At 35.3% G+C, this 26,161-nt stretch overlaps 1 protein-coding gene across 1 annotated transcript in view; it reads right to left on the minus strand.

The window, feature by feature from the left end:
• pod1 (coronin) overlaps window positions 1-26,161 on the minus strand; it is a 434,089-nt gene that overhangs the window by 228,197 nt on the left and 179,731 nt on the right. The window contains exon 10 of the mRNA XM_090401146.1: window positions 17,093-17,147. Within this exon, the coding sequence (XP_090257272.1) occupies window positions 17,093-17,147 (55 nt within the window). The remainder of the gene's footprint in view (window positions 1-17,092; window positions 17,148-26,161) is intronic.

The raw sequence follows: 26,161 nt of genomic DNA on the forward strand, positions 1-26,161 counted from the left end.
ATATTCAACAGTCATATTTTGAAATGGATCCTTCATGATACTGAGGAGAATTCATTCTTGCTTTCAAGCTAATGTCATTGCATCAAAACATCACTTCCTAAAAGAACAACAGTAAATATGCTTCAGAGTTGCAACATATTTACTGTTCATAAACCCAATAATTCTCTTTCCCTTGTACTAGATTCAACTGTTAACAGTCAGTTAAGCTAAATCTTTATCCTCCTCCTTTACTGGTCATATTTCATCTTGTATAAAAAATTCCCCCCAACTTCAAATCTTGAATCCAAAATTTAGTTTCAGTTATTACTGATATCAATAACTAGTATTGACATCACTTCTTTATTCCTCAATATCCCTTTTTTTGACATCTTAACATTTACTTAAAAATGATTCCCCCCCCCCCACCATCATCATCACTGGTCTCTTCAGATTTGCAATTAATACTAGTTACTCCACTTGGAAGGACAGACATTTATAAACTGATAGAGGGTACAGCCAGGGGCATCTCGTCTACAGGAGCCATAGGGGCCATGCCCCACCTATATTTGTATAACTAGCCCAATAATTGTAGTTTTAAAAAATATGTTTCTTGTAATTATTATTTTTTGATCTATTTCCAACATGTTTTATTGTTTAATAAAAAAATTACTGTAGTATTTTGTGGCAGTATTGTATAATGCGACTTAGTACAGTCTCTGGGGCCAGCCATGGCTGGTCCTATTTTACACATGTAGAACACAGTGCAAGTATGAGGCAAGTGCACTATCAATCGTGTTTGTTTACCGGGCACAACACTTATCTTGGGACCAGTTTCGTCTGGCCAAGTCACTGTATTTTCACGTACGTACATAGTGCACGATTCTTTGATTGTGAAGCACGTGCACTAGCGATCATGTTTGTTTACTGGGCGCAACACTTATCTTGGGGCCAGTTTAGTCTGGCCCAGTCACTGCGTTTGTACGTAAATAGCGGGCGATTCTTTCATTGTCTTATTATTTATTCTCATTGTTTATCTGTTTTATTGTGTTTGCTTATTGTTGTCGTTTTTTGTTATAATTTATTTTAAAGTTTAAATTTTTATTACATCCATAAACAATACATTTTAACTATGAACAAAATCGATAGTTTATTGGAAAAACGTTTCTCGTTATTTCTCGGAATCTTGGAAGTTTCGACATTGATTTATAAAATAAATAATAGAAATAATAACTTTTTTGTTTTAACACTTGAAAAATGAAAACATTTTGCAGGGTGACCAGCTGGAGGCGAACCAGCTTCTTTGGATTTCCGGTTCATTGCTCTAGTCTGTTGAGCTTCTTCTTTTTTTTTTTTTTGCTCTAGTTCATTGAGCTATGCCCGCAACTGCAAATCTTTTGCGTTTTCATGTTATTAATACATTGAGCCCGTATATGTTACGTCCTAACAATTTAAAAAAATTAATAGCTCAATGCATTGGTGGATTCTGACTAAACATTATTGTAATAGAAATAATAACTATAAATCAATAATAGAAAACCCACTATATAAATATAAAAAAATTAAGCTGTTTTTGGTCCCTGGCCCCACTTGTTTCTATTGTCACTAGCCGCCACTGGGTACAGCAATGGATTGCTCCTCCCCCCCCCCCCAGTGAATTTCTATATGGAGCATTTTAAAAAAACGTGCTCTTGATACTGCCATTCTCAAATGTTTCTGATGATTTCAGTAGAATTGCAGGAATAAACCCTGCAACCATGCTCAAAAAGGAAAAACTTTTTTTTTTTTGAGCATGTATATCTGATGCAGGTCGTATCAATTAAATTAAAGAAAGAAAGAAAAAAAAAGAAAGGCTCCAACAAAGGCCCTTTTGTTTCCGGCCTTTACCACTTATGTAAACAGTTACACCACCGTTTAAATTTTTTTAATTTATAACCATTTTTATTTTTAAATTTTAAAAATATAACAAGTTTAGAAAATATAAGTTCGATTACATTTTATTCATACTTTAAGAAAATTATTTAAATACATAATTTTGACTTACAAAAATAAAGATTTTTTATCTACGAGTTCTTTTTTGAATTTGATTCTGAAACCTCACATCTTTTCCTCTGTACTAACATGTCAATATCTGCTTTTTCGTTTTGTGTTGCAATATGAAGTATTGCATTTAATCTAAAATCTTTTATCCGTGAGCAGAACTTTGACTTATTAAATTTCATAATTGAAAATAATTGCTCACATACATAAGTGCTTCCAAAGATTGACAACATTTTTGGACAATAAATTTTATATTTGGGATATTTACTCCTGGTGTATTATGCAATGAAACAATTTAAGTTTGTTTGCACAACATTTCCGTTTTCATTTGAAGTTTGGTAACAAGTCCGACGTTAACACCAAAAAATAGCAGGAGCCCCATCTGTAGTCACACTTACTAATTTTGATCAGTCCATGTGAGCATTTTCAAGACTTTTTTTACAGACAATTTTTTTTATTATTATTCCACAGTACATTATCTCATAATCAATATTCTTGTCTTCCCCTTGAAAGAAGATGCAAAGCAGTAATTTTCTACAAAATCATCATATAGAGCAAATAAAGACACATTTCCACATAACTTAATTTCCAACTAACTTCATAATGCATTGCTTTAAAACAACCCAATTATATGATGCTTTTCAGTTATGAATGGCCATTTATACCGTGCTGCATTTACTTGTGTGACAGTTTTAGTGAAACAATGCTCTAGTGAATCAACTGATGCACAGTTTTCATGAAAACTATTTGTTTATGATACCGTTGCTCACTACATCTCATTGTGTTTTTTGGTGTTTCACCATGAATTATAAGCTGCTTATAACTATTATTTTATTTTACAAAAATTCAATGTAAAGGTGCTGTTGCACCAGTGAGAAGAAGATGCATACACCTACATTACATTACATACTAAGGCTAAAATGATTAATGTATTGAACAGTGAGATAGGTTGGAGACTAAACTTTCCTAATACTAGTATTGTTATTAGTTGTTAGAAATAATGATAACGTTCTTAGTGAAGTGATCCATACTAATTACTACTACAGTTATCTATAACTGTAACAATTGTCAAAATGTAAAAACTTTTAATGGGGCGTAGACTGATGACCAAACTAGTTGTCATGTTCCCTTAAGCCAAGTTATTCAGAATACTTTTTTGTTTGCAAAAAATATTCTAAATTTTCTGTTTCAAATCTGATGTAAATTATTTGCATCAATTGTACATATATGACTGCTTAAAAATGTTATTAAACCGTTATATGCATCTACAAGTGGAGAGGGGGAAAAAAAAGGCAGCTATTTGCTATACAACAGTGGTCTGGAACCTAATGTGTAGTATTACCAGAATATGCTTATAGTTAACACCAGATATGCATGTTTAAAATCTTCAATCCAAAAAAGCGTTTTTATAATGTGAATCTAACCCATGAAAGGTTGTAAATCCATAATATGTAATATTATTATTGTGGTTGGGCTAAGGGTTAGATAATGTAGAAATGTATTTGCTCTAATAGCAGACATGGAACTTTTCTTTTTCTTTTTTCCCACTTCACATACTTCCAATAAAATTCTGACAGTGGGCTTTGAATCGACATCCTCTTGACTGCATATTTGCTATTCACTGGGTTAATCAGGAAGGCACAGAACTCAGTGATAACTAAATGTGTACCCACAAACTATTTTTGTTGTATACAAATTATAATTATGTATATAACAAATTATGTTATATACAAAACATAGATTGAAATAGCATTAAGATATCATTGAAATAACATGGAAAAGAAGTTTAAGATGACTGATATATTTCATCAAGTATGGTTGGTTAAAAAACGGAGATATATTATACAGTGGTGCCGCGCAATTCGATACTAATTTGTCGCCGAACTAATGTCGAATTGTGGGACAATATTTCCCATGTAAGTCTATGGAAAATAGATTAATTTGCTGTTGGACCCTCATCCCACTCCCCCTAACAGGGGAGTAGGAGAGAAATACACCATATTATTTACTTTACATATTTTACTACTGTATAACACACTAAATTATAAAATACACCATTGCATACACAATATACACAATCCTTTGAGCCTTAGATGTTGGAAGAGAGTCTTCTTTATCCTGTTCTACCTCTTCTCATCTCCTCTTTGCTTGAACAGGGATGAGGAACTGATCAAGGGTGGACTGTCTCTCCTTTTTCAAGATGGTTTTGAAGTGATGCATGATGGTGCTGTTGAACAAGTCTGACATTCTACAGTGTTGGGGTGCCATTCCAAACAAAGAGACTGCACCTTCTCCCAATGAATAAAACTACTTTAATGGTAATGGCAGCTGTTGGCATCGGCCCTTTTTCCCTGCCATCCTCTTCTTCAGGTGAAATTCCTCTTTCTCTCTCCTTTGTTTGTTGTTCACTAAGTGCTCCGAGTTCTTCCACAGTCAGTTTGTCATTGTGATCCTCCACAAGCTCTTCCACATCAGCCTCATCAACCTCTTCTATGTCAAGATTCTCCACTGTCGAAATGATCTCTCGCATGGCTGCAGCTGCTCGGTTTGCACTGTTATCATCCTGAGAAAAATTAGGAATGAGTTTCTTCCATGATGCATGAAGGGTTCTTGTCACTTCATCCCAGGCTGTTTTAATAAAGGAAATGGCATGGAGAATGTTGAACTCGGTCTTCCAGAAGTCCTTCAATGTCTTGTCAGAAGAGTGAGTCACGTCGAAAAGCCATGAAAACAAAGCCTTGGTGTAAAGTTTTTTAAAACATACAATCACTTCTTGATCTGTGGGTTGGATCAGTGATGTCATGTCTGGAGGCAAGAACTGGACTTTGAAGTCAAAGTCAATTTCAAGAATGTCCTCTAAGTCTTGAGGGTGGGCACTAGCATTGTCAAGGATCAGCAGTGCTTTCAAAGGCAAATTGTTGTTAGTGAGGAACTTCTTCACACTCAGGGCAAACACCTCAAAAATCCAATCTTTGAAAACTTGCTGGTCTACCTAGGGTTTTGCATTGGATTTCCACATCACTGGCAGTTTGGACTTAATGATTTTCTTTCCAAAGTACCAAGGATTTTCTTAGTGGTATACCAGAAGTGGCTTTAGTTTAAAGTCTCTGCTTGCATTTGCTGCCAATAACAAGGTAAGCCTATCTTTCATAGGCATATGTCCTGGGAGCTTCACTTCTTCTTGCATGATGTAAATTCGATTTGGCAAGCGCTTCCAAAATAACCCAGTTTTATCCCTGTTAAAAATTTACTGTAGCAGGTAGCTTTCCTTCCTGATTAAATCTTCAAATTTTTTCATAAACTTTTCTGCAGCCTCTTTATCTGCACTAGCAGGTTCCCCTCTGTATGAAAACACTACGGATGCCTGTTCTACCTTGGAGTCTGTGAAACCAGCCTTGAATTCCTCAGTTTGATCTGAGGTACATCCTGGAGTTTTCCTCTGCAATTCTTCAAAAATTAACTTAGTCTTCTCACAGATCTTTGCCTGAGTTACTGGATCTCCCTTTATCTGTCTTTCTCTAATCCAGGTGATAAGCAGCTTTTCCATCTCTTCAGTGATTGAAGATCTATTCTTGTCAGAAATCTTCATTGCATCAGCACACACACCCTAGCACCCATAATCTTCTTCCTCTGTTGCCAAAAAAGTTGCCACAGTTGACCTAGGAACACCATACTCTTGAGCTATCTGTAATTATTCTATCTTTCTGCGCTTAATCTACAATTTCTTTCTTTTTCTCTATGCTCAACCCAGTGTGCTTCTTTCCTGAATTATTCCTCTGTTCACTTTTCTTTGCACCCATTCTTAAATTTCACGCAAAAAAAAAAATAATAATAATAATAATTGCAGTTGCACAAAAATTTTACTTTCTGAAAAATGCAGAATTGAAAATTAGATCAAACAACATGAGCAAACACAAACACAGCCCAACAAGAAATGACAAATAACAAATGACATTGCACAATTCCATGGACGTGCATGCACTGGCCTGCAAAATGCAACTGTTGAATTGCGAGGCACCATGTATTATAGAGGTCAAGATAAGGAAAGAATTAGTGGAGTTGGATTCATGATCAACAAAAAATTGAAGAACAGCATAATAGAATTTGACAGTATATCTGATCGAATAGCAAGTATTGTTGTTCAAATCTCAAAAAGATAATACACTCTTAAGATCATCCAAGTCTAAGTTATACTGATGAAGAAATTGAAGTCTTCTATCATGATGTATCCCAACTCTACAATAAAGGAACACCATCAGAATTGTAATGGAAGACTTCAATGCTAAAATTGGTATACAACATTCAGATGAAAGCTCAATGGGAAATTTTGGATATGGCATGAGAAACAATAGAGGAGCAAGATTAACAGAATTTGCAGAAAAAGAAAACCTGTACATCATGAATTCCTTTTCCAAGAAAAAAACACATAGGAAGTGGAAACGGAAAAGTCCAAATGAAAAAACTAATGAAAGTGACTATCCTCAGCAATAAGAAAAACATCTTTCAAGATTGTCTGTTATAAACACCTTCAACATTGGATGTTATCATAGTATGGTGCATAGTAAAATCCAAATAATCTGCCAGAAAGAAAGAAAGATGTTTCGAAGATCAAAGCAAAACATAGATGTACACAAACTCAACATTAAAAAAGATATATTCCAACATGAACTAAATAATAGATTTAAACATCTTATTATAGATGAAAATGCTTACCTATCAGAAAGTTATGACATTATTACCCAAAACCTTTCACAATGCTCACTTGAAATAGCTGGTATCACAGAACAGAAACAAGACAAAATATCTGAAAAAACAAAACAGCTTATGAAGAAATGAAGAAAATGAAACAATCAAATAACCTACAGAATAAAATTGAATACACTGAATTGTGCAAAACGATCAAAATGTATCACAGAAGAAATAAGAAAATTCAACTGTAAATTCATACAACAAACAATTGAAAACAATCGTAGTCTCAAAAAAGCCAAACAGCAATTGATGAACAGCAATAAACAGATGCTTGCAGGCAAACTACAAGATGGGACCATAATAAGAGACAAATATGCTATAACAAAAAGAATTGAAGAATTTTACTCAATATTATATCAGAATGATGAATTAAATGAAGACAACTACGAAACAGCTGAAGTACTACAAATTCTACCAGAAGAAGTTATGTGGAGCATCCAAAGCTTGCAAAATGGGAAATCTGCAGGTGAGGATGGAGTTATAGCTGAACTTCTAAAAGCAGGTGGTAATCTACAAACTCTTAGCAAAACTATTTACTTTATACCTGAAGAAAAATGATGTACGAAGAACATGGAAGGCTACCCTATTTCTGACACATAAAAAAGAGGTGAGGTAGAAGACTTGATGAACTACCGATCCATCAGTCTGCTATCAGTGGTTTACAAAGTATTTAGAAAGATCATAGCTCATGGGCGTTGTACGACCCTAGACCTAGCACAACCAAAAGAACAGGCAGGCTTTAGTACAATGGACCATATTCAAGTTGTACAGCAGATTATTGAATGGTGTAATGAATATCAGTTACCACCTATGACTTGGTTTTATTGATTATGAGAAGGCCTTTAATTCACTAAAAACTTGTGCAATACTTAAAGCATTACAAAACCAACAAGTGGAGGACACATGCATCAGAACCATCATATCAAATCATCAAACTGTTGCTGTTGCATACACCAATACCACAGCAGCAATTCATATCAATGGAAACATCTCTACTGTGGAAATACAGAGAGGTGTAAGACAGGGTGACACAATATCTCCAAAATTATTCACAGTATGCCTAGAAGAAATATTCAAACTTCTTGAGTGGGAAGGAAAAGGTCTGAAAATAAATGGAAGATATTTAAGCCATTTATGCTTTGCAGATGACAGTCATCTTTACTTTAACTGCACATGAATTACAGACTCATATTCATGAACTCCAAATTGCTAACAAAAAAGCTGGCCTAAAGATAAACCTAAAGAAGACCCAAGATATGTTCAATAGCTATGTCCAACCAGAAATAATAAAAATCAATAACGAGGAAATTAAACAAGTAGACCATTACATATACTTAGGACAACAGATATTGATGGAACAAAATATCATAGATGAAATTAAAAGACGCATGATGGAAAGCATTTGGAAAATTACATTCAATATTCAAAAGTCAACCACTGTTACACCTGAAGAGAAAACTTTTTAAGCTATGTATTCTTTTTATATTGACAAATGGCTGTGAAACATGGACACTAAGTGCAAAGGAAATTAAGAACAACACAATTTAGTACGGAAAGAAGTATGCTTGGTATCACAAGACTGGAACATAAAAGGAAGACGTGGATAAGAAACCAAACCAAAGTCTCTGACATCAGAGGAAAAGTGAAACATCTGAAGAGTGTAAATGGGCTGGACATATTGATTGAAGACAAATTCAACGATGGACAAAAGAAGTACTGGATTGGTTTCTACAAGAGGAAAAGCGACCACGACTACAACCTAAATCGCAGTGGACTGATCATATTATCAGATTTGTAGCAGTGACATGGAAGAGGAGAGCCATGGACAGACAGTTTTGGAGTAATCTTGGAAAGGCCTCATCCAGCAGTGGACTGATAATGGCTGATAATGATGATGTATGGTTGGTTGGGTGTTTAATGCAACTTGCTTTATTTTATTTTACTGAGTTTATATAAAAATAGACTATTTGCATAAAATGAAAATTTCTGCATAAGGAAAATTTATAGCAGATATTACCTGGCAGGAACAAAGTCAAACAGCTATTCTGATTGTAAATGGCAGTTAAACTCACTTTTTTTTTTATTTATTTTTGTGAATGGAGAAAAAAAATTAATGCACTAACGTAATTACTATAATGCAAAACTCCATAATAGAGGAGTAAGGAAAATAATTGTAATTGTCCTGCTGAATTAATGGAAATTTATCAGATGATCCTGTGCATGTTAGATATTTTACATAAATTATATATTTAGTTTAATCCATTATCCAAGTGTAAGCAAACGAAGCTTGCACTTGAAGTATCTTCAGGACTGGGGCAACTCGTGGTAAAGGTAAAATAAGTTCTCATCACTTGCATTAGTATCTCCAATAATGCAAAGCACATCTCCTTGCTGGCATGTATAATGCTATACCGGGTAGTGGCCATTTTCCATTTAAGTGGGGGGTTAGCTCTACAAAAACTCGTGAGATCCCCCCCCAGATCACCCAACAATGAGCAATCCGAAGGATCGAAACTGAGCATTGGTTCCCTCAGTAACAGGCTCACCCTGTCACGCTTGACTCTACCCAGTGGTAGGCTCACCCCACCACCAAGCAGACAGCTCATATATCATCTGAGGGGTAACAGCAACAGCCATGCCTCAGTTAACTTCATGGGCTACAGCATTGCCATCCATTACCCCTGTTTCTACCTTTATTGAGGTCTCATCAGTGGGAGCCAGACCTAGTGGTGGTGATACCAAGGTACAAGTTATGAAGAAGTCACTTTTACATATACAAGTTGCCAAAAGGTGTCACACCTTATTATTAAATTACTCTGGATTAGAGAAAGATGTTGGAAGTTTTTTTCACTTGGTTAGACTATAAATTATACATTTAGTTTAATCCTTTATCCAAGTGTAAGCAAACAAAGTTTCCACCTGAAGTATTTTCAGGATTGGTATCAACACCACTGGATCTGGCTCCACTGATGAGACCACAATAAAGGTCTAAACCTGTCTGGGTAGTGGCTCTTCCCTTAATGAATAGTATTATACATGTCCACAAGGAGATGTGCTTTGCATTATGGGAGTTACTGCTAAATCTTAAATGAAAGGTTTAATTTGTCAAAAAGCATTTCATTTGGGATTTAACAAGGATACCAAAATTTCCCAAAGAAGTACTTGTATATGGGTATAAATAAAACTGTAAATAACGTATTAGTCCTTTGTTTTGTAAATTCTCCAAAATTTTTTTATATTCTTAACTGTCCTGTAAATGAAAGACAAAAATTAAAATTTAGTGAGAATTGTAATGGAAAGGGGAAAGGTTAGATCAAAGTTCACAGTGAAATAATCGACTTAAAGATGTAATCCGAGGCAGTAGTGTGTGCGAGGTCCGTGCAAGATATCCACGGTGAAAATGAAACGAGGAGAAGATAGTACCAAGTGCAAAAGGCTTAGGTGCCATGAGGAATTGGTGATGCAGTAGGGAGAGCAGTTACGAAATGATATAAGAAGTTGGGCAGCGCAAACTCTGGGCTTTTTTTTTTGCTTCTCCTTTTGATTTTTGGGCACCGGTGGAAGTCGTTCATGCGGTCGGGAAAAACGATGGTCAGTGGCGGCTATGCAGCGAGGTAGTGTTCCAGTCCAGGCATAACAACAGCGTAGCTAGACTGTCAGTGAGGACCGAAGTTCCATGCCGAACCACGAGGACCTATTCAGGCAGAGCAGTTTTGTCCACATCGGCAAGAAGGCAATTCATGAACGTAATCATTGGTTGGTCATATTCGAAGACAATGGACCTGAGAATGAAAAGACTAGCTACGTGAATTCAGCAAATTGATTGAGAGGAGACACCAGCGTGATCTAAATGGTTGGTAATGTAAAACCGTTCTAGTTCCATTGTATTCTGAACAAAGCTAGAGTGTAGAAAAGTGCTGGTATATTATGTAATAGAACTTATTAACTGGTAGCAGGACTCTAGTATGTAATCCACTTGCTAATTGTTGTAATTCTGGACGTGTGTTGTAGTAGAGTTTGATATTGAATTGTTGAGGCATGTCAGAGTCTAATAGCCTTAGAATGAATGTGATAATCTCTTGCATAATGAGTTAAATCAATGAGAGTAGGACATCTTGAATTGATATTGTCTTTTGATGCAAGGTATTGATTGTGGTAAGACTTTTGTCTGGTTAAATAGCATTACAAGCAAGTGTAACTCAGCTTAGTTAAGTGTAATTGTGAAAATTGTGTAACGTACTAAAGAATGAATAAACATTCCTGTTTTCTTTACCTGTGACTTTTTTTTACCTGTTTCTTTTCCTATGAAATTACCTGATCTCTGAAATCAATGCACCGCTCATTAAGATTAGGACCTGTACGAATTCAAATGCAGGGGGATTAGCCAACTGTATTTAGAACAAGTTCATTAAGTGTTTGAAATTGGATATATTAATAGCTAAATTCCACGGTCATAGGTTAGTCTGGTTGTTAACTCTCTGACAAGGAGACTTCTCTTGTAATGGAAATAAGATGGCGCAGCTTTAACAAACAAATTTTTCTTAATTCTAAAAACGAGTTAATTCCAGATTTGCATCTGAAGAAATCTGGCTCAAACCCAAGTCGTTCTCTTTGTTTGCTGAGATTTGCAGACATATCCAATAGAAGGAGCGGCCATAGAAAGGATAGAATTTAGCTAAAGCAGATTGTAGTAATTGAGAAAGACAGAATACTATAAAGGCTAGAATTAAGGAAGTAATTAATAAAAAGAGTTTAGACAAATATAATTAATAAGATATTAATTATATTTGTTATTAAATTATATATTAATATAATTAATATATAATAAAGAGATATTAATTATATTTGTTATTAAATATAATTAACATAAGATACATATATGACAAAATAGCGCAGCCGACAGGATTTTTATTTACTTGATTAAACAGAAACGAAAGGGAAAAAGGAATATAAATTTATGTAAATCAAGGTGAGTTGGTTTTGATTTGAGATCGGGCAATCTAGGTACAAGAAGTTTAGATAACAAAATCTTCTATGAGAAAGGATAAAAATTGTGTAAACCTATATGCAAGTATGAATCAACCATCAAGTTCTGGGATGGATGATTCCGAATTTTTCAGGACCATTAACCCTCAGCAAGTTTTTCTGCAATTCTCTGGGGAGGAAACTGACGATGTTTTAGCCTTTTTTTTAGCTACATCGAAGAGTTCAGGAGAACAGGCAGATGGACTGATTTCCAGCTCCTCATCCTTCTGCACAGTAAACTAGTAGGGAAGGCAAAGAACTTCCTCTATTTCCCCCCCCATCTTGAAAGAGACCTTAGACTATACAAAATTTAAGGAAATCCTCATTTCCCAGTTTTCTAAATTAAGAAGCTTAGGACCAAATTTGTGGAAAGTACAGAGGATTATACAAAAGGACAGAGAGAGCATAACAGATTTCTACAATAGGCTGTTGACCCTTGCTAATACACTGAATGTATCAAACGAGAATAAACCCCCCCTGGATTGGGCGGTTTTTCACCAATTCAGGCTGGGAGTGAAACAAGAGCTCCGGGAGACGGCCTACAAGAAAAAAGTGACTAATGTCGAAGAATGCTTAAATGCCGTGAGAGAAAAGGAGCTAATGCTCGGAGACACATCTGCTTCTAGCTATGTGATTATCATCAAAAAGGAGAATGATTCAGTTAATAACCCTAAGCCAGAGAAGGAATCTCATGAGAAGAAAGAAAGAACCAAGAACCTTGATAAAAGTGAAGGAGATTGAGTTGGATCGGTCAACATTAACCGGATGGTAGATGATATGACTGACTTGAAGGAAGTTCAGTTGATGATTAAGCAAGAAGTCGAGCATCTACAACAGCCTGTCATGGACCGCCTTGATGCTGTTCTGAGCCAACTATCAGTGGTGTCCATGAGAACTTCGGAGCGCCCTGTTCCTCAAGCTGATAGGACTGTTGAAATAGTACGATCAGAAGTAGAAAGGCTGCAACAGCCCATGCTGGACCGATTGGATGCTGTAATGAAGAAACTGACAGAATAGTTAAGTGTAATTGTGATAATTGTCTAACGTACTAAAGAATGAATAAACATTCCTGTTTTCTTTACCTTATAAAATTGCCTGATCTCTGAAATCAATGCACCGCTCATTAAGATTAGGACCTGTACGAATTCAAATGCAGGGGGATTAGCCAACTGTATTTAGAACAAGTTCATTAAGGGTTTGAAATTGGGTATAATAGCTAAATTCCAGGGTCATAAGTTAGTCTGGTCGTTAACTGTGTGACAAGGAGACTTCTCTTGTATAGGAAATAAGATAGAGCAGCTTTATCAAACAAATTTTGTTAGAGTTTTAATTTTAAAACTTAATTTCTTAATTTTAAAAAGGAGTTAATTCCAGATTTGCATCTGAAGAAATATGGCTCAAACCCGAGTCATTCTGTTTGTTTGCTGAGATTTGCACACATATCCAATAGAAGGAGCGGACACAGAAAGGATAAAATTTAGCTAAAGCAGACTGTAGTAGTTGAGGGGCTTAAGAAGGATAGAATACAATAAAGGCTAGAATTAAGGAAGTAATTAATAAAAAGAGAGTTTAGACAAATATAATTAATAAGGCATGTTTGGTATCACAAAAGGAAGACGTGGATAAGAAACGCAACCAAAATCTCTTTGGTTTGGTTTCTTATTTGGTAAAGTTATTTACTGAAGAGTGTAAATGGGTTGGACATTGCTCAAAGACAAAATCAATGATGGATAAAAGAAGTACTGGATTGGATACCACAAGAAGAAAAGCGACCACAACACCAACCTAATTCACAGTGGACTGATCATATTATCAGATTTGTAGCAGTGACATGGAAGAGGAGAGCCATGGACAGACAGTTTTGGAGTAATCTTGGAAAGGCCTTCATCCAGCAGTGGATTGATAATGGCTGATAATGATGATAGATGGTTGGTTGGATGTTTAATGCAACTTGCTTTATTTTATTTTACTGAATTTATATAAAAATAGATTATTTCATAAGGAAAATTTATAGCAGATATTACCTGGCAGAAACAAAGTCAAACACCTATTCTAGTTGTAAATGGCAGTTAAACTCACTTCTTTTTTTACTTATTTTTGTGAATGGAGAAAAAAATTAATGCACTAACGTAATTACTATAATGCAAAACTCCATAATAGAGGAGTAAGGAAAATAATTGTAATTGTTCACTACTGAATTAATGGAAATTTATCAGATGACCCTGTGCATGTTAGATATTTTACATAAATTATATATTTAGTTTAATCCATTATCCAAGTGTATGCAAACGAAGCTTGCACTTGAAGTATCTTCAGGACTGGGGAAACTCATGGTAAAGGTAGTATACGTTCTCATCACTTGTGTTAGTATCTCCAATAAGGCAAAGCACATCTCCTTGCCGGCATGTATAATGCTATAAATTAAGAGAAGGGGCCACTACCCCAACCGGATAGTGGCCATTTTCCCTGTTTAAGTGTGGGGTTACCTCTACAAAAACTTGTGAGATCCTCCCAGATCACCCAACAATGAGGAACCTGAAGGATCGAAACTCAGCATTGGTCCCCTCAGTAACAGGCTCACCCTGTCACGTTTGGCTCTATCCAGTGGTAGGCTCACCCCACCACCAAGCAGAACAGGTCATATTTTATCTGAGGGGTAACAGCAACAGCCATGCCTCAGTTAACTTCATGGGCTACAGCATTGCCATCCATTACCCCTCTTTCAACCTTTATTGAGGTCTCATCAGTGGGAGCCAGACCCAGTGGTGGTGATACCAAGGTGGAAGTAATGGAGAAGTCACTTTTACATATACGAGTTGCCAAAAGGTGTCACACCTTATTATTAAATTACTCTGGATTAGAGAAAGATGTTGGAAGTTTTTTTTCACTTGGTTAGACTATAAATTATATATTTAGTTTAATCTTTTATCCAAAGTTTGCACCTGAAGTATCTTCAGGATTGGTATCAACATCACTGGATCTGGCTCCCACTGAGACCTCAATAAAGGTCGAAACCTCTCTGGGTAGTGGCCCTTCCTTTAATGCATAGCATTATACATATCCACAAGGAGATGTGCTTTGCATTATGGGAGATACTAAGGCAAGTGGTGAGAACTTATACCACCTTTACCACGAGTTGTCCCAGTCCTGAAGATACTTCAGGCGCAAACTTTGTTTGCTTACACTTGGATAAAGTATTAAACTAAATATATAATTTATATTCTAACCAAGTGAAAAAAAACTTCTAACATCTTTCTCTAATCCAGAGTAATTTAATAATAAGGTGTGACACCTTTTGGCAACTCGTATAGGTAAATATGACTTCACCATTACTTCCACTTTGGTATCATTGCCACTGGGTGTGGCTCCCACTGATGAGACCTCAATAAAGGCCGAAACCCATCTGGGTAGTGTCTCTTCCCTTAATTCATAGCATTATACATGTTGGGAAGGAGATGCGCTTTGCATTATTGGAGATACTAAGGTAAGTGATGAGAACTTATACCACCTTTACCACAAGTTGCCCAGTCCTGAAGATACAGATACTTCATGCACAAACTTTGTTTGCTTACACTTGTATAAAGGATTAAACTAAATATATAATTTAGAGTCTAACCAAGTGAAAAAAACTTCCAACATATTTTACATACTCTTACTTAGGATAAAGCTCTCATTAAATTTACAGGCACCAGAAATAACAAAAATGGAGCAACTCGTGGTAAAGGTGGTATAAGTTCTCATCACTTGCGTTAATATCCCCAAAAATGCAAAGATTCAAAAATGAATCTACAATAAACAACACTGATAAAAGTGTTAAATACAGTCAACATTTGTAAAATAAATTAATTGTGCAAATCAATGAAGAATTCACTTAGTAAAATGCTAATTAACGAGCCAAGATGTCTATAGAAGTCAAGGTTATCATGGATGCAAAGTGCATATTAAAATTGTAATACCATTGATATTATATTGAAATAAATGATGGATACAAAGCATATGAGGATGTGTATTTGATACATAATGGCCAGTAAGGTGGTTAATTTATAAAGCAATGGATTTTGGTGTTTTCATTAGTACTCAATACAATGTGATAAGAATCTTTGATTTTTTAGCATAAAGCTTGATATGGATATTTTAATCTTTTTGACCAGTTAATTACAAAATAATACCAAGCTTGATGTTTTTTAAGTCTTTCACTTCATAACAATGGATTTTACGTTCATCCATTTAGTTGCACTTGCAAATTTTTTCAGCTGCTGTTAAAATCTGTGTCACGTTTATCTTCTAATCAGGTTAAATGTACTGAATTTCCTGTCTGAACCATCTAGATGGGTGAATAAAATCATCTCACCATCCATCTGCGATTAGAACTGAATGGCACATTAATAGCAACTATCATGAGCCTTTTTTTAGCAGAACAAGACAGAATTCATCTACCACAGTATTTATGTACGTAGTTTATGCAAGGTCTCTGTAGCTCAGTTGGTATAGATGATGCCCTTTGATTGGAAAGACCTGGGTTCAATCCAGTCTAGGATGCAAAGAACCATTTTATCAAGGCTTTTCAACTGAGGGTGACAAACACTCATACAAAGGTGGCTTTCCACCTCCATATGACACCAGCTAACTTGCCTTCACAAGTTAGCACAAGATCGGCAGATAATGCAGATCAGATTAATCACCTTATCATAAGCAGTATCAGGTTTCTAGAAGCTGAGTTACTTGGCCATGACAGGCCACTAAGCGTCACATAAAAGGGAAGATGATATCTATGTTTACTAGTTGCATGTATTTTCTAGCTGTATTTCTGTTTTGAAGGGGAGGAGCTGCTGCTGCATTAGTGTTTTTACTCCAAATTTCTAAAATGAATGGGGCTTACATCTTAGATGGGATCTCAGTGCATGTTTTTCCAACTGAAGAGCATACTGTCCTTAATGCTCAATGGAGGTATCAACAAAAGCAAAATAAATTGCAATTTGCAATGTCCTGCTTCTCTCTCAGAAAGCATTCATAAACAATATATTTGTTTGAAAGTACACAGTGTTTTCCTTATTATGGTAACTTGCTCCACCTATTAATTTCTTTAACTGCTCTAGACATGACAGTATGTTCAAATGTTTGATCCTTTCATAGCATTGCTTTTATCACAAGTTTGAAAAATATCTGAATATATCAAACTTTAGTTAAATGCAAACATCTATTCATTCATCAAAAGTATTCATTTATTCTATTTCAAATATCTCAAGTAAATAGCAATGTTACATTTTACAAAACATTTACAAAATTGAAACATCTCTATTACCTTTGCTGCCAGAAATAGCATATTTGTATCAGGATCAAAAACTGGAATTAAAATTCTGTAAGAAAATTCATACTTTCATGAATAATTATGCATTTTCAAAAGGATTTAATTTCTATATCAGACAATAAAGCTGCATAATAATAGGTATGGTATGGTTTAAAATTTAAAGACAAGATAAAACTTGTGCACAATGGCTGTATATTTGATATGCTATATTTTTAAGACAGCTTCAAAAAGCTTCATATAAGTGAATAATTATTTAAAAGACAAAGTATCAATTTTTCATCATGTAGGCAAACTCACATTTGAGCTACCTTCTGAAGAAATTTCTGAATGTAACAGCAAAATGATTGGTTTATCAAACATTCACAACTTTCAACATAAATTTTCTTTGTATTTCAAATTTATTTATTCTTTTCAAGATCAGACAGAAAGTATGATTACCTGCAAAAGCTCATGTTGAAAGTTTTGTTCATCACTTGGAAATCATAATGGTTATTTTGAAGAGAGCATTAAAGATTTTATCTTGGTACTACTTAAAAGAAAGGAAACTATTGCACCAAGAAACTTTTAAATTAACTTCATGTAAAAATGAAATAGCATTCTTGCATTCACAATTTTAAAAAGAGTTTCCAGTGAAAAGCATCTTAAGTAGTGGCACAAACAGCTGCAATATATGCCAAATTTATATTGCATAAATGATACAGACACAAAGAAATAGGGGACTTTTTCAAGCCAACAGTCTTGAAAAGTCTCTGGCTTCCAATAAGCAGGGTGATGGTCTCACATCAGGCTAAATTTTTCTTTCATAGGGCGAGTGATTGGAATGGATTGCCATTAGATGTTGTGTGTGTGCAAGCAGCATGAATGAATTCAAGAATAAGTAAGATAGCTAGTGCGTACAGTATGTGGCCTCCTTCTATGAGTCCCTGATTCCCTGGAAGTCTCTCTTAATAATAATAATAATTAAGCTGATACTCTTTTTGCTGTTTGACAAAATATATAAATCACATGATTTTAAGAATAAAAATAGAATCATGTGACATGACCACAGTAGCACTGCAGTTTTGAGGTAAGGCGGAATGGTTATTATACTGGATAATAAAATTAATACAATAAGATGAACAGCAGGGAATACACTGCTATTCAATATAAATGCTACAGCTAACAGTGTTTTGGATATGTTCATTGTAATAGGACAATTATGCTGGTTTTAGCTGTGTAAGCAATTCTTAGGCAAATTACAAACAAATTACATTTAGGCACAAAACATGAATCCAAAGTTGAAAGTGTGACAGGAAGACATTCACACCAATTCACAGAAGATTTATTTTCACTAATGAGAATGATTACCAATGCACACAATGAAAAATTAGGAAATCAAGGATAAAATAATTCAAATTTACTATACAACATTCTGGTTTCACTTGAATATTTCTGCAGTACAACACTTGAAATGGAAGCTGGAGAAAATAAAGAAAGAAAAAAAGATAATGAAAAATATATTCATATTGAAAGCTTGGTATGTTAAAGGAAACTTCCTTATAAAATTACATTAGATGAGGTTATCATGGCAGAGCATGCTAAAATTATCTCAATCACTTAGCTTTTGAAAGATGATTGCTCCATTACTTCACAATACTTCAATAACGTAAAAAGAAAGGAAAGACTAGTGCAGTACATTTACTTAAAATTTCATGCTGATTAATGTAAGGGCCAACAACATAATGCTTAAAGGCAAATCACTGCATTTCATAAAAATGAAATGTAATAAACTTGCCTCCTGCTCAACTGGCAGTCAAGCCTTCTGATCCCTTGCTAAAGCTGTTGGGCATAACTTTGGCCCTTCCCTGTTGCCACATCTCTTGCATCCTGATGGCACTATGGCAACCTCATCCAAAGAAAAGGTGGGCCTCTTGGAATCAGTTTTTCCCTCCATTTCTTGCCTTAACGATCAAAGCAAATCACCTTCTGTACTTCCACAAACTCCCCACTGCATACCTCCTCTGAACTTTCACCAAAAGGACATCAGAAAAACCGTAATTAAGGCCCAACTTGCTAAAGCTGTTGGGCATAACTTTGGCCCTTCCCTGTTGCCACATCTCTTGCATCCTGATGGCACTATGGCAACCTCATCCAAAGAAAAGGTGGGCCTCTTGGAATCAGTTTTTCCCTCCATTTCTTGCCTTAACGATCAAAGCAAATCACCTTCTGTACTTCCACAAACTCCCCACTACATACCTCCTCTGAACTTTCACCAAAAGGACATCAGAAAAACCGTAATTAATCTTGATACTAACAAGGCTCCTGGTCCAGATGGTATTTCTCCAGTTGTACTCAAGACTTATTTTCCAGAATCAACACCCATCTTGTATCACCTATATAAACTATCATATTCTACTGGCATCTACCCATCAACATGGAAGCAAGCCTACATCCAGCTTCTACTCAAAAAGAGAAACAACAGTCAGCCAACTGTCATGAGACTACCAACCCATTGCTCTCACAAAGTATCACAAAGTACTTTCAAAAATAATGGAGACATTATCAATTACCTGCTTCTTCATTACCTGGAGACTCAAAATTAATTAGTGATTATCAATATGGATTCCACCATTCTTGCTCTACAGCCAAACTCCTAGCTAATCTTACCCACCTTTGGACACAGGTCATGGAAAGATCTGGAGAAACTCACGTTATCACTCTTTCTTTAATTGGGTTTGAGGAGCTATCTGGTGAAAAGATGTGCTGTTAGAACTCCTGAAAGATCTATGGTTTTTGTTAAGTTATTAAGTATTTTCTTAGATTTAATGGTATATTTTTAGTATATTATTGTAGTTTTTTTAGTGTAATTATGGTACTACAGCATTTTATAACAGAATTGCAGAAATATTATTAGTTTTTGGTGCCATTCTTTAGAGTAGTAAAAACTAATAATATTTCTGCAATTATGTTATAAAATGTTGTAGTACAATAATTACACTAAAAAACTACAATAATATACTAAAAATACACCATTAAATCTAAGAAAACACTTAATAAATCAACAAAAATCATAGATCTTTCAGCAGCTTTCTAACAGTACATCTTTTTACCAGATAGTGCCTTGAACCCAGTTAGAGAGAGAGACTGATAATGTGAGTTTCTGCACTGAACAAAATCACATAAATTGAATTGAACCAACAAGGATGTCTTAGCAGTCATTGTTCTACTATGCACTGGCACTCTACCGATAATATTCACTTTAAGCAAATATACTTTTACTCACATCCAAGTAACTCAGTCTATCACACATCCATATAACTTCTTCTTTAGCCTCTTTTCATCCACTGCTGGATATTGGCCTACTGCTTAACTTTCCAGTTCTGTCTAAGTTCTGTTCCAATGTTCACCATCTCATATAAAACCTTTATACAGGGTGTCCCAAAATTCACACAAGAAGTAATTTTGATAGAAAACACAGGTTTTTAATTAAAAATTGTCATTTCTTATTGATTCATAAAGTATACAGTATACGGTTATGCATATCAGATAAATGGCCTCCACGGCTTTGCTGGCACATACGCACTCTTTTGTCGAAATTTTCCATGACTCTTTTGCATAAATGTGGCTGAATTTCGTTGATACAGCACTCAATTTCCTCCTTCAAGGTGTGGGTGATCATGGGCTTGTTGGCATAAACCTTAGACTTCAAAAAACCCCAAAGAAAAAAGTCAACGCCGTTAAGTCACATGATCTGAGCGGCCAATTCTGATAACCAAAAAGGGAAATTACACGACCAGGAAATGACTCATGCAGTAATTGAATTGTTTCTCGGGCTGTATGGCATGTGGCACCGTCTTGTTGAAACATGTCGTCCACATCCATATCTTGCAATTTAGGCACAAAAAACTGGATTATCATGTCACGATAGCGAGCATCATTAACTGTTATTGCCTTACTAGCCACATTTTCGAAGAAGAATGGACCGATGATGCCTCCAGCCCAAAATCTGCACCAAACAGTGACACGTTGTGGATGCATTTGTTTCTCAACAATCACTCGTGGATTTTTTGAACCCCAAATGAGACAATTTTGTCAATTAACAAAGCCATCAAGATGAAAATGAGCCTCATCGCTGAAGATGATTTTGTTCGAAAAATAAGCATCCACTTGTTGTTGTTCCATAATCCATTCAACGAACTCTCTTCGCTGTGTGTGGTCAGTAGGCTTCAGTTCTTGAGTCAATTGAACTTTGTAAGCATAAAGATGCAAATCTTTTGTGAGAATATGCTGTAGAGAGCTTCTTGAAATGCCCAATTCAAGACCACAGTGCCAAAGAGAGTTAGGCAGGGATGCCTACTTTCTCCTCATCTATTCAGTATCTATGCTGAGGAGATCATGCATGTAATATTGGATGAGCTTAACACAGGAATTAGAATAGGTGACAGACTGATCAATAATCTGAGGCATGCTGATGATAAAATACTCCTTTGTAGAGGAGAAGGAAGAACTAGGATGAATCTTTAACAGAGGACTTCAGCTCAATTCTAGCAAGACAAAGATTAGGGTTCTCAAAAGGAAATATAAACAGGAAGGCTCCTGAGAAACATGTGCACCTTAACAGAGAAAGAAATAAGGAAGTCAGCAAGTTTAAATATTTGGGATCGATTAGAAGAAGACTAGGAATGACTAAAACAACATTCAGAGACATCTAAAATCTGGAAGGATGGATCTATCTCCACAAGAACAAAGTTGAGATATTGACAGAAAAAAGCTGAAATACTATGGACAAATTGAACAGATGACTTCTCAAAACATAAATAGAGGAAGGGGTAGACTTTCAGTGAGATGGACGGATAGATGGTGCATCTGGAGTGACTGGTCTTCAGGAAGTTGAAGCCTTCAGAAAAGCACACGACAGGACAACATGGCAAGGACTAGTGTGGAGCATCATCAAGGAATGAAGTGACCATATGGTATTTGATCTTGTTCAATGAGCAGATGGGACCAATGGGGGTTAATAGTGTGGATAAGATCTATTGTAGAAAATGTTGCTCTGAATCCTGCTTGTTCATATGGCTGTACATCAGTATTTCCCAACGTTTTTTGGATCATGCCCCACCTCGACGCCTCAAAGATTTTGATGTTCCCCCTCGCCGACAATGGTGTTTTGAGTATATCAGTGATGAGGTGACGAATGCAACATTATTTTCTAATTGTTCCCCAAAATATTCAAATTTCTCCCCTGTGGCATACTCCCCACGTTGAGAAACACTGCTGTACATCATCCAAAAACCTTGTAATCCTATTCAATATAATGGATATAAATATTTTAACAACAGTCATAGCAAAGTGATTGCCCTATAGTTATAGGTATCATCTCTTCTGCACTTTTTATGTAACAAGATAATCAAGGATTTTTTTTGTAATTAAAATATCACTGAACCCCCTGATTTTATGTGTATGCTGATATGGCATCTTCTCCAGGACTTTTATTATTCTTCACTGACTAAAAACTTTTCCATAATGATTTCATCATGATGAGTCATTCTGTATCAGCCTCATCTAAATATATATAATAGAAGATTTGTATGTTTCCTTGCCTGTGTATAAGTCCCTATAAAACTCATTACATATTTTCATTATTTCTTCTCTATTGTATTGTAGTATTCCTTGCTTATTTTTCAATTTTGGAATCCATCTTTTTTTCCCCTTTCATGTAATTCTTGTTTGATCATTTTCTAATGTTGCTTTTGGTATTTTTTTTTAACTTTTGTATTTCCATAAATTCTATATTGTCTTTACTACTTCTGTGTCTCCTTTTCCTTAATTCTTCTCTTCTTTTATTAAATCAAGTGTTCATAAAGTATATTTTTCTCTAGAAGTTCTATTTGCAGATAATGATTTTCTTAAACGTTTAGTAACTTCTATTACTGCTGATGCTATTTCCTCCATTCTATTGGATAAACTTGACTCATTCATATTTTTTTCTTTCAACTTTCCTTCCGTTATTTCCTCAAATTTTTCTTTATGGTTTACTATATCTTCACCTTCTAATATGGTTTTTTTCATTAACAATTTCAACCTCTCGTTCTTGATGTTTATTTTTATTCTTGCTCTCAACTAGCCTATGATCATTAAAACAAAAAAACTGCCATGAATTAACTTCATATTAATAATTAAGTTTTTGATAAAGTGACTTATTTTTCAGCAAAGTTTATGACATAGGGACATGTGTCACCTTGTGTGGACTTTTTTGAAAGTTTGTTATAATGGTAGTTGAATTCTTTTGAGTTATCCTTAGCTTGCAGAGCCAGTTTCTTTTCATACTTAGAAAAGAAACTTTCATACTTAGGATTCTATATAACAGTGTAACTCTTCTGGCTTGTTCTTTATAATTTTTATAATTGACATCATCCTTATGCTCACAGTATTCCTTCTACTTCATCTTTTTCTTCTGAATCCCTTGCTTAATAAAACTACATATCCATTTCACTCCTATCTTATTTATTCTTTGTGCTCTAGGGGCATATTCTGATACTGCATCATTTAAGTATTTTTTTAAATGTAAATGTTTCTATGTACCCATGGGAAGCATTTAAAAAATCCCATGTTCCCATATTTATTTTTCAGCTATTTTCACCTATGTTTCAACTGTTTGAAAAATAAGTGTTGCTTACAGATGATACTAGGTTGGGACAAACTGTGAGGAGTAGAGCTGATGCTGTGGCCTTACAAGAAGACTAGAACAGACTGGGTGGATGGGGCATGGGAGTGCAGATACCAGTTCAATGTCACAAAATAAAAGGTTTTAAAATCTGGAAAACAAAGATGGGATGTAGAATTTACTCTTGGTGGGGATATATTGTTGAAGGTGGAGAAAATAAGAGATCTTGGGGTGATAGTGGATAAGTATCTAAAATTTAGAGGATATGTTGCCAAAATTGTGAGGAAAACAATGAATTCTAGCAATGATACAGAGGACACTGGTTTATAGAAGGATATTCTAGTTCCATTGTATAAGGCTCTAATTAGGTCAGATATGGACCACTATGGAGATATTTGGTCACCTGGTTTTCAAAAGGATGAAAAGATATTGGAGAGGGGTCCAGAGGCAACTAACCAAAATAGTTTCCGATATCTGAAATGCTAAATATGAAGAAAAGTTAGACAATGTAATCTGCAGTCTAGTGGATATGAGGAAGCAGGGTGATATGATAGAGATGTACAAGGTAAGGGATTATTATAGGATTAACATTGAAGAAGTTTTTCACAAAATGGTGGGAGATTGTGGAGAACAAGATTTCATCCCTGGAAGCTATATAAGAAAGATGTAAGCAAGAGAGTGAGAAGCAAGTTTTTGAAGGGAGAGCTGTGAATGATAGGTGTGCATTGCCTGAGAGTGTGGTGTCTGTAGAGAATCTGAATGTGTTTAAGGCACTGTATGATGAGATGTGTCTGTCTTAGGATAATAAAGATAATAATAAAGATAAAAATGTGGGGTCTTAGGATAATAAAGATAATAATGATATCTTACCCATCCAACAATTGGTACTATGGCACAGAACCCAGCATACTCCTTAGTCAGTCATAATTTCCTGTTTTGTAGTTCAGTATATAACCTTTTCTGAATGGAACAGTCAAACTTAGTGCCACTTTCCAAGTGATTACTGCATGATCACTGTTATCAATCAGAGGCAGAATAATTACATCTTTAAGTGAAACTCCCAATACTATAATCAGATCTAACACTCTTTAATCTAAGTTCTTTCCTTCACATGCTACTTGAGGTAGTTGTCTCACAACAACTCACTAAATTCGGTTTCATCCTTCTCATGAGATTTCTTTATTACACAATCGAAGTTCGGATAACTAGACTCACCTTCCTCTCTCTCCAATTCCCCCCTCACCCCAGATTATCACAATTTTTTTTTGTTCCTTGATTTATGGAAACCAGTTTATTTACATTTGGCTGTTTCATTGTACTTAGTTCATAATAATATCATTGTATGACTGATGTGACTATATTATGACTATAAGAAACAGAAGTATACAATAGCAAATTCAATGCAGTCAAATATTTTAATTCATAATAAAATTTTAACCAACATCTGTGATATAATACTAATTTTACTATAAATTAAAGATAGATACCAAGAAATTACATACTTGGTTTAATCCTTTATCCAAGCGTAAGCAAACAAGTTTGCACGTGAACTATTTTCAGGACTGGGGCAACTTGTATATAGAAGCTTATGACTTCACATCACTTGCCTTAGTATCTCATAATGCAAAGCACATATTCTTACAGGTATGTATAATGCTATGCATTATGGGAAGGGTCATTACCCAGACCGGTTTCGACCTTTACCGAGGTCTCATCAGCGGGAGACAGACCCAGAGGTGATACCAAGGTTGAAGTAATGAAGAAGTCATATATCACACCTTATTAAAATACTCTGGATTAGAGATAGTTGTTGGAAGTTTCACTTAGTTATACTATAAATATAAATAGGAATGTAATTAGGAATACATATGAATACTTCAAGTGGAGACAGCCATCAAAAATGTGGAAAGACAGCTGGAGTGGTCTAATTGCTCAAATCTGGAGGTATAAAAGTTTTACACTGACTGCAGAGCATAATTCAGAAGGCTTGATCAGAGGACCGAATACCAGATGACTGGAGTACAGTTCTCAGAGTTTCAATCTGTTAAAAGGGAAATAAAACTGAATGCAAGGATTACAGAGATATTTCCCTACTGAGTACTCCTGGCAAGATTTATGAGTATTATTATCAACATCCAACCTCTTCTCATAATCTGATTTTGCCTTCCATGCCATGCTGGTCACCTTTCTTGTCTGAGCCTTGTACTGTTCATGAGGTTGCTGGTTACCTTTCTCTTTATATACATTCCACGGCATTTGCTTCTTCTGCAGCTCATACTTAATGATATTACTCTGAGTAGTGGCCCTTCCCTTAATGCATAACATTATACATATCTGCAAGGAGATGTGTTTTGCATTATAGGAGATACTGAGGAGTGAGGATAGCTTGGTCCACCTTTGCTCCGAGTTGCCTGGTGTTG

This window comes from Typopeltis vanoorti, chromosome 12 (assembly GCF_054136105.1).
Source record: "Typopeltis vanoorti isolate ZY-2024b chromosome 12, IOZ_Tvanoo_1.0, whole genome shotgun sequence".
Taxonomy (NCBI): Eukaryota; Metazoa; Arthropoda; class Arachnida; order Uropygi; family Thelyphonidae; genus Typopeltis; species Typopeltis vanoorti.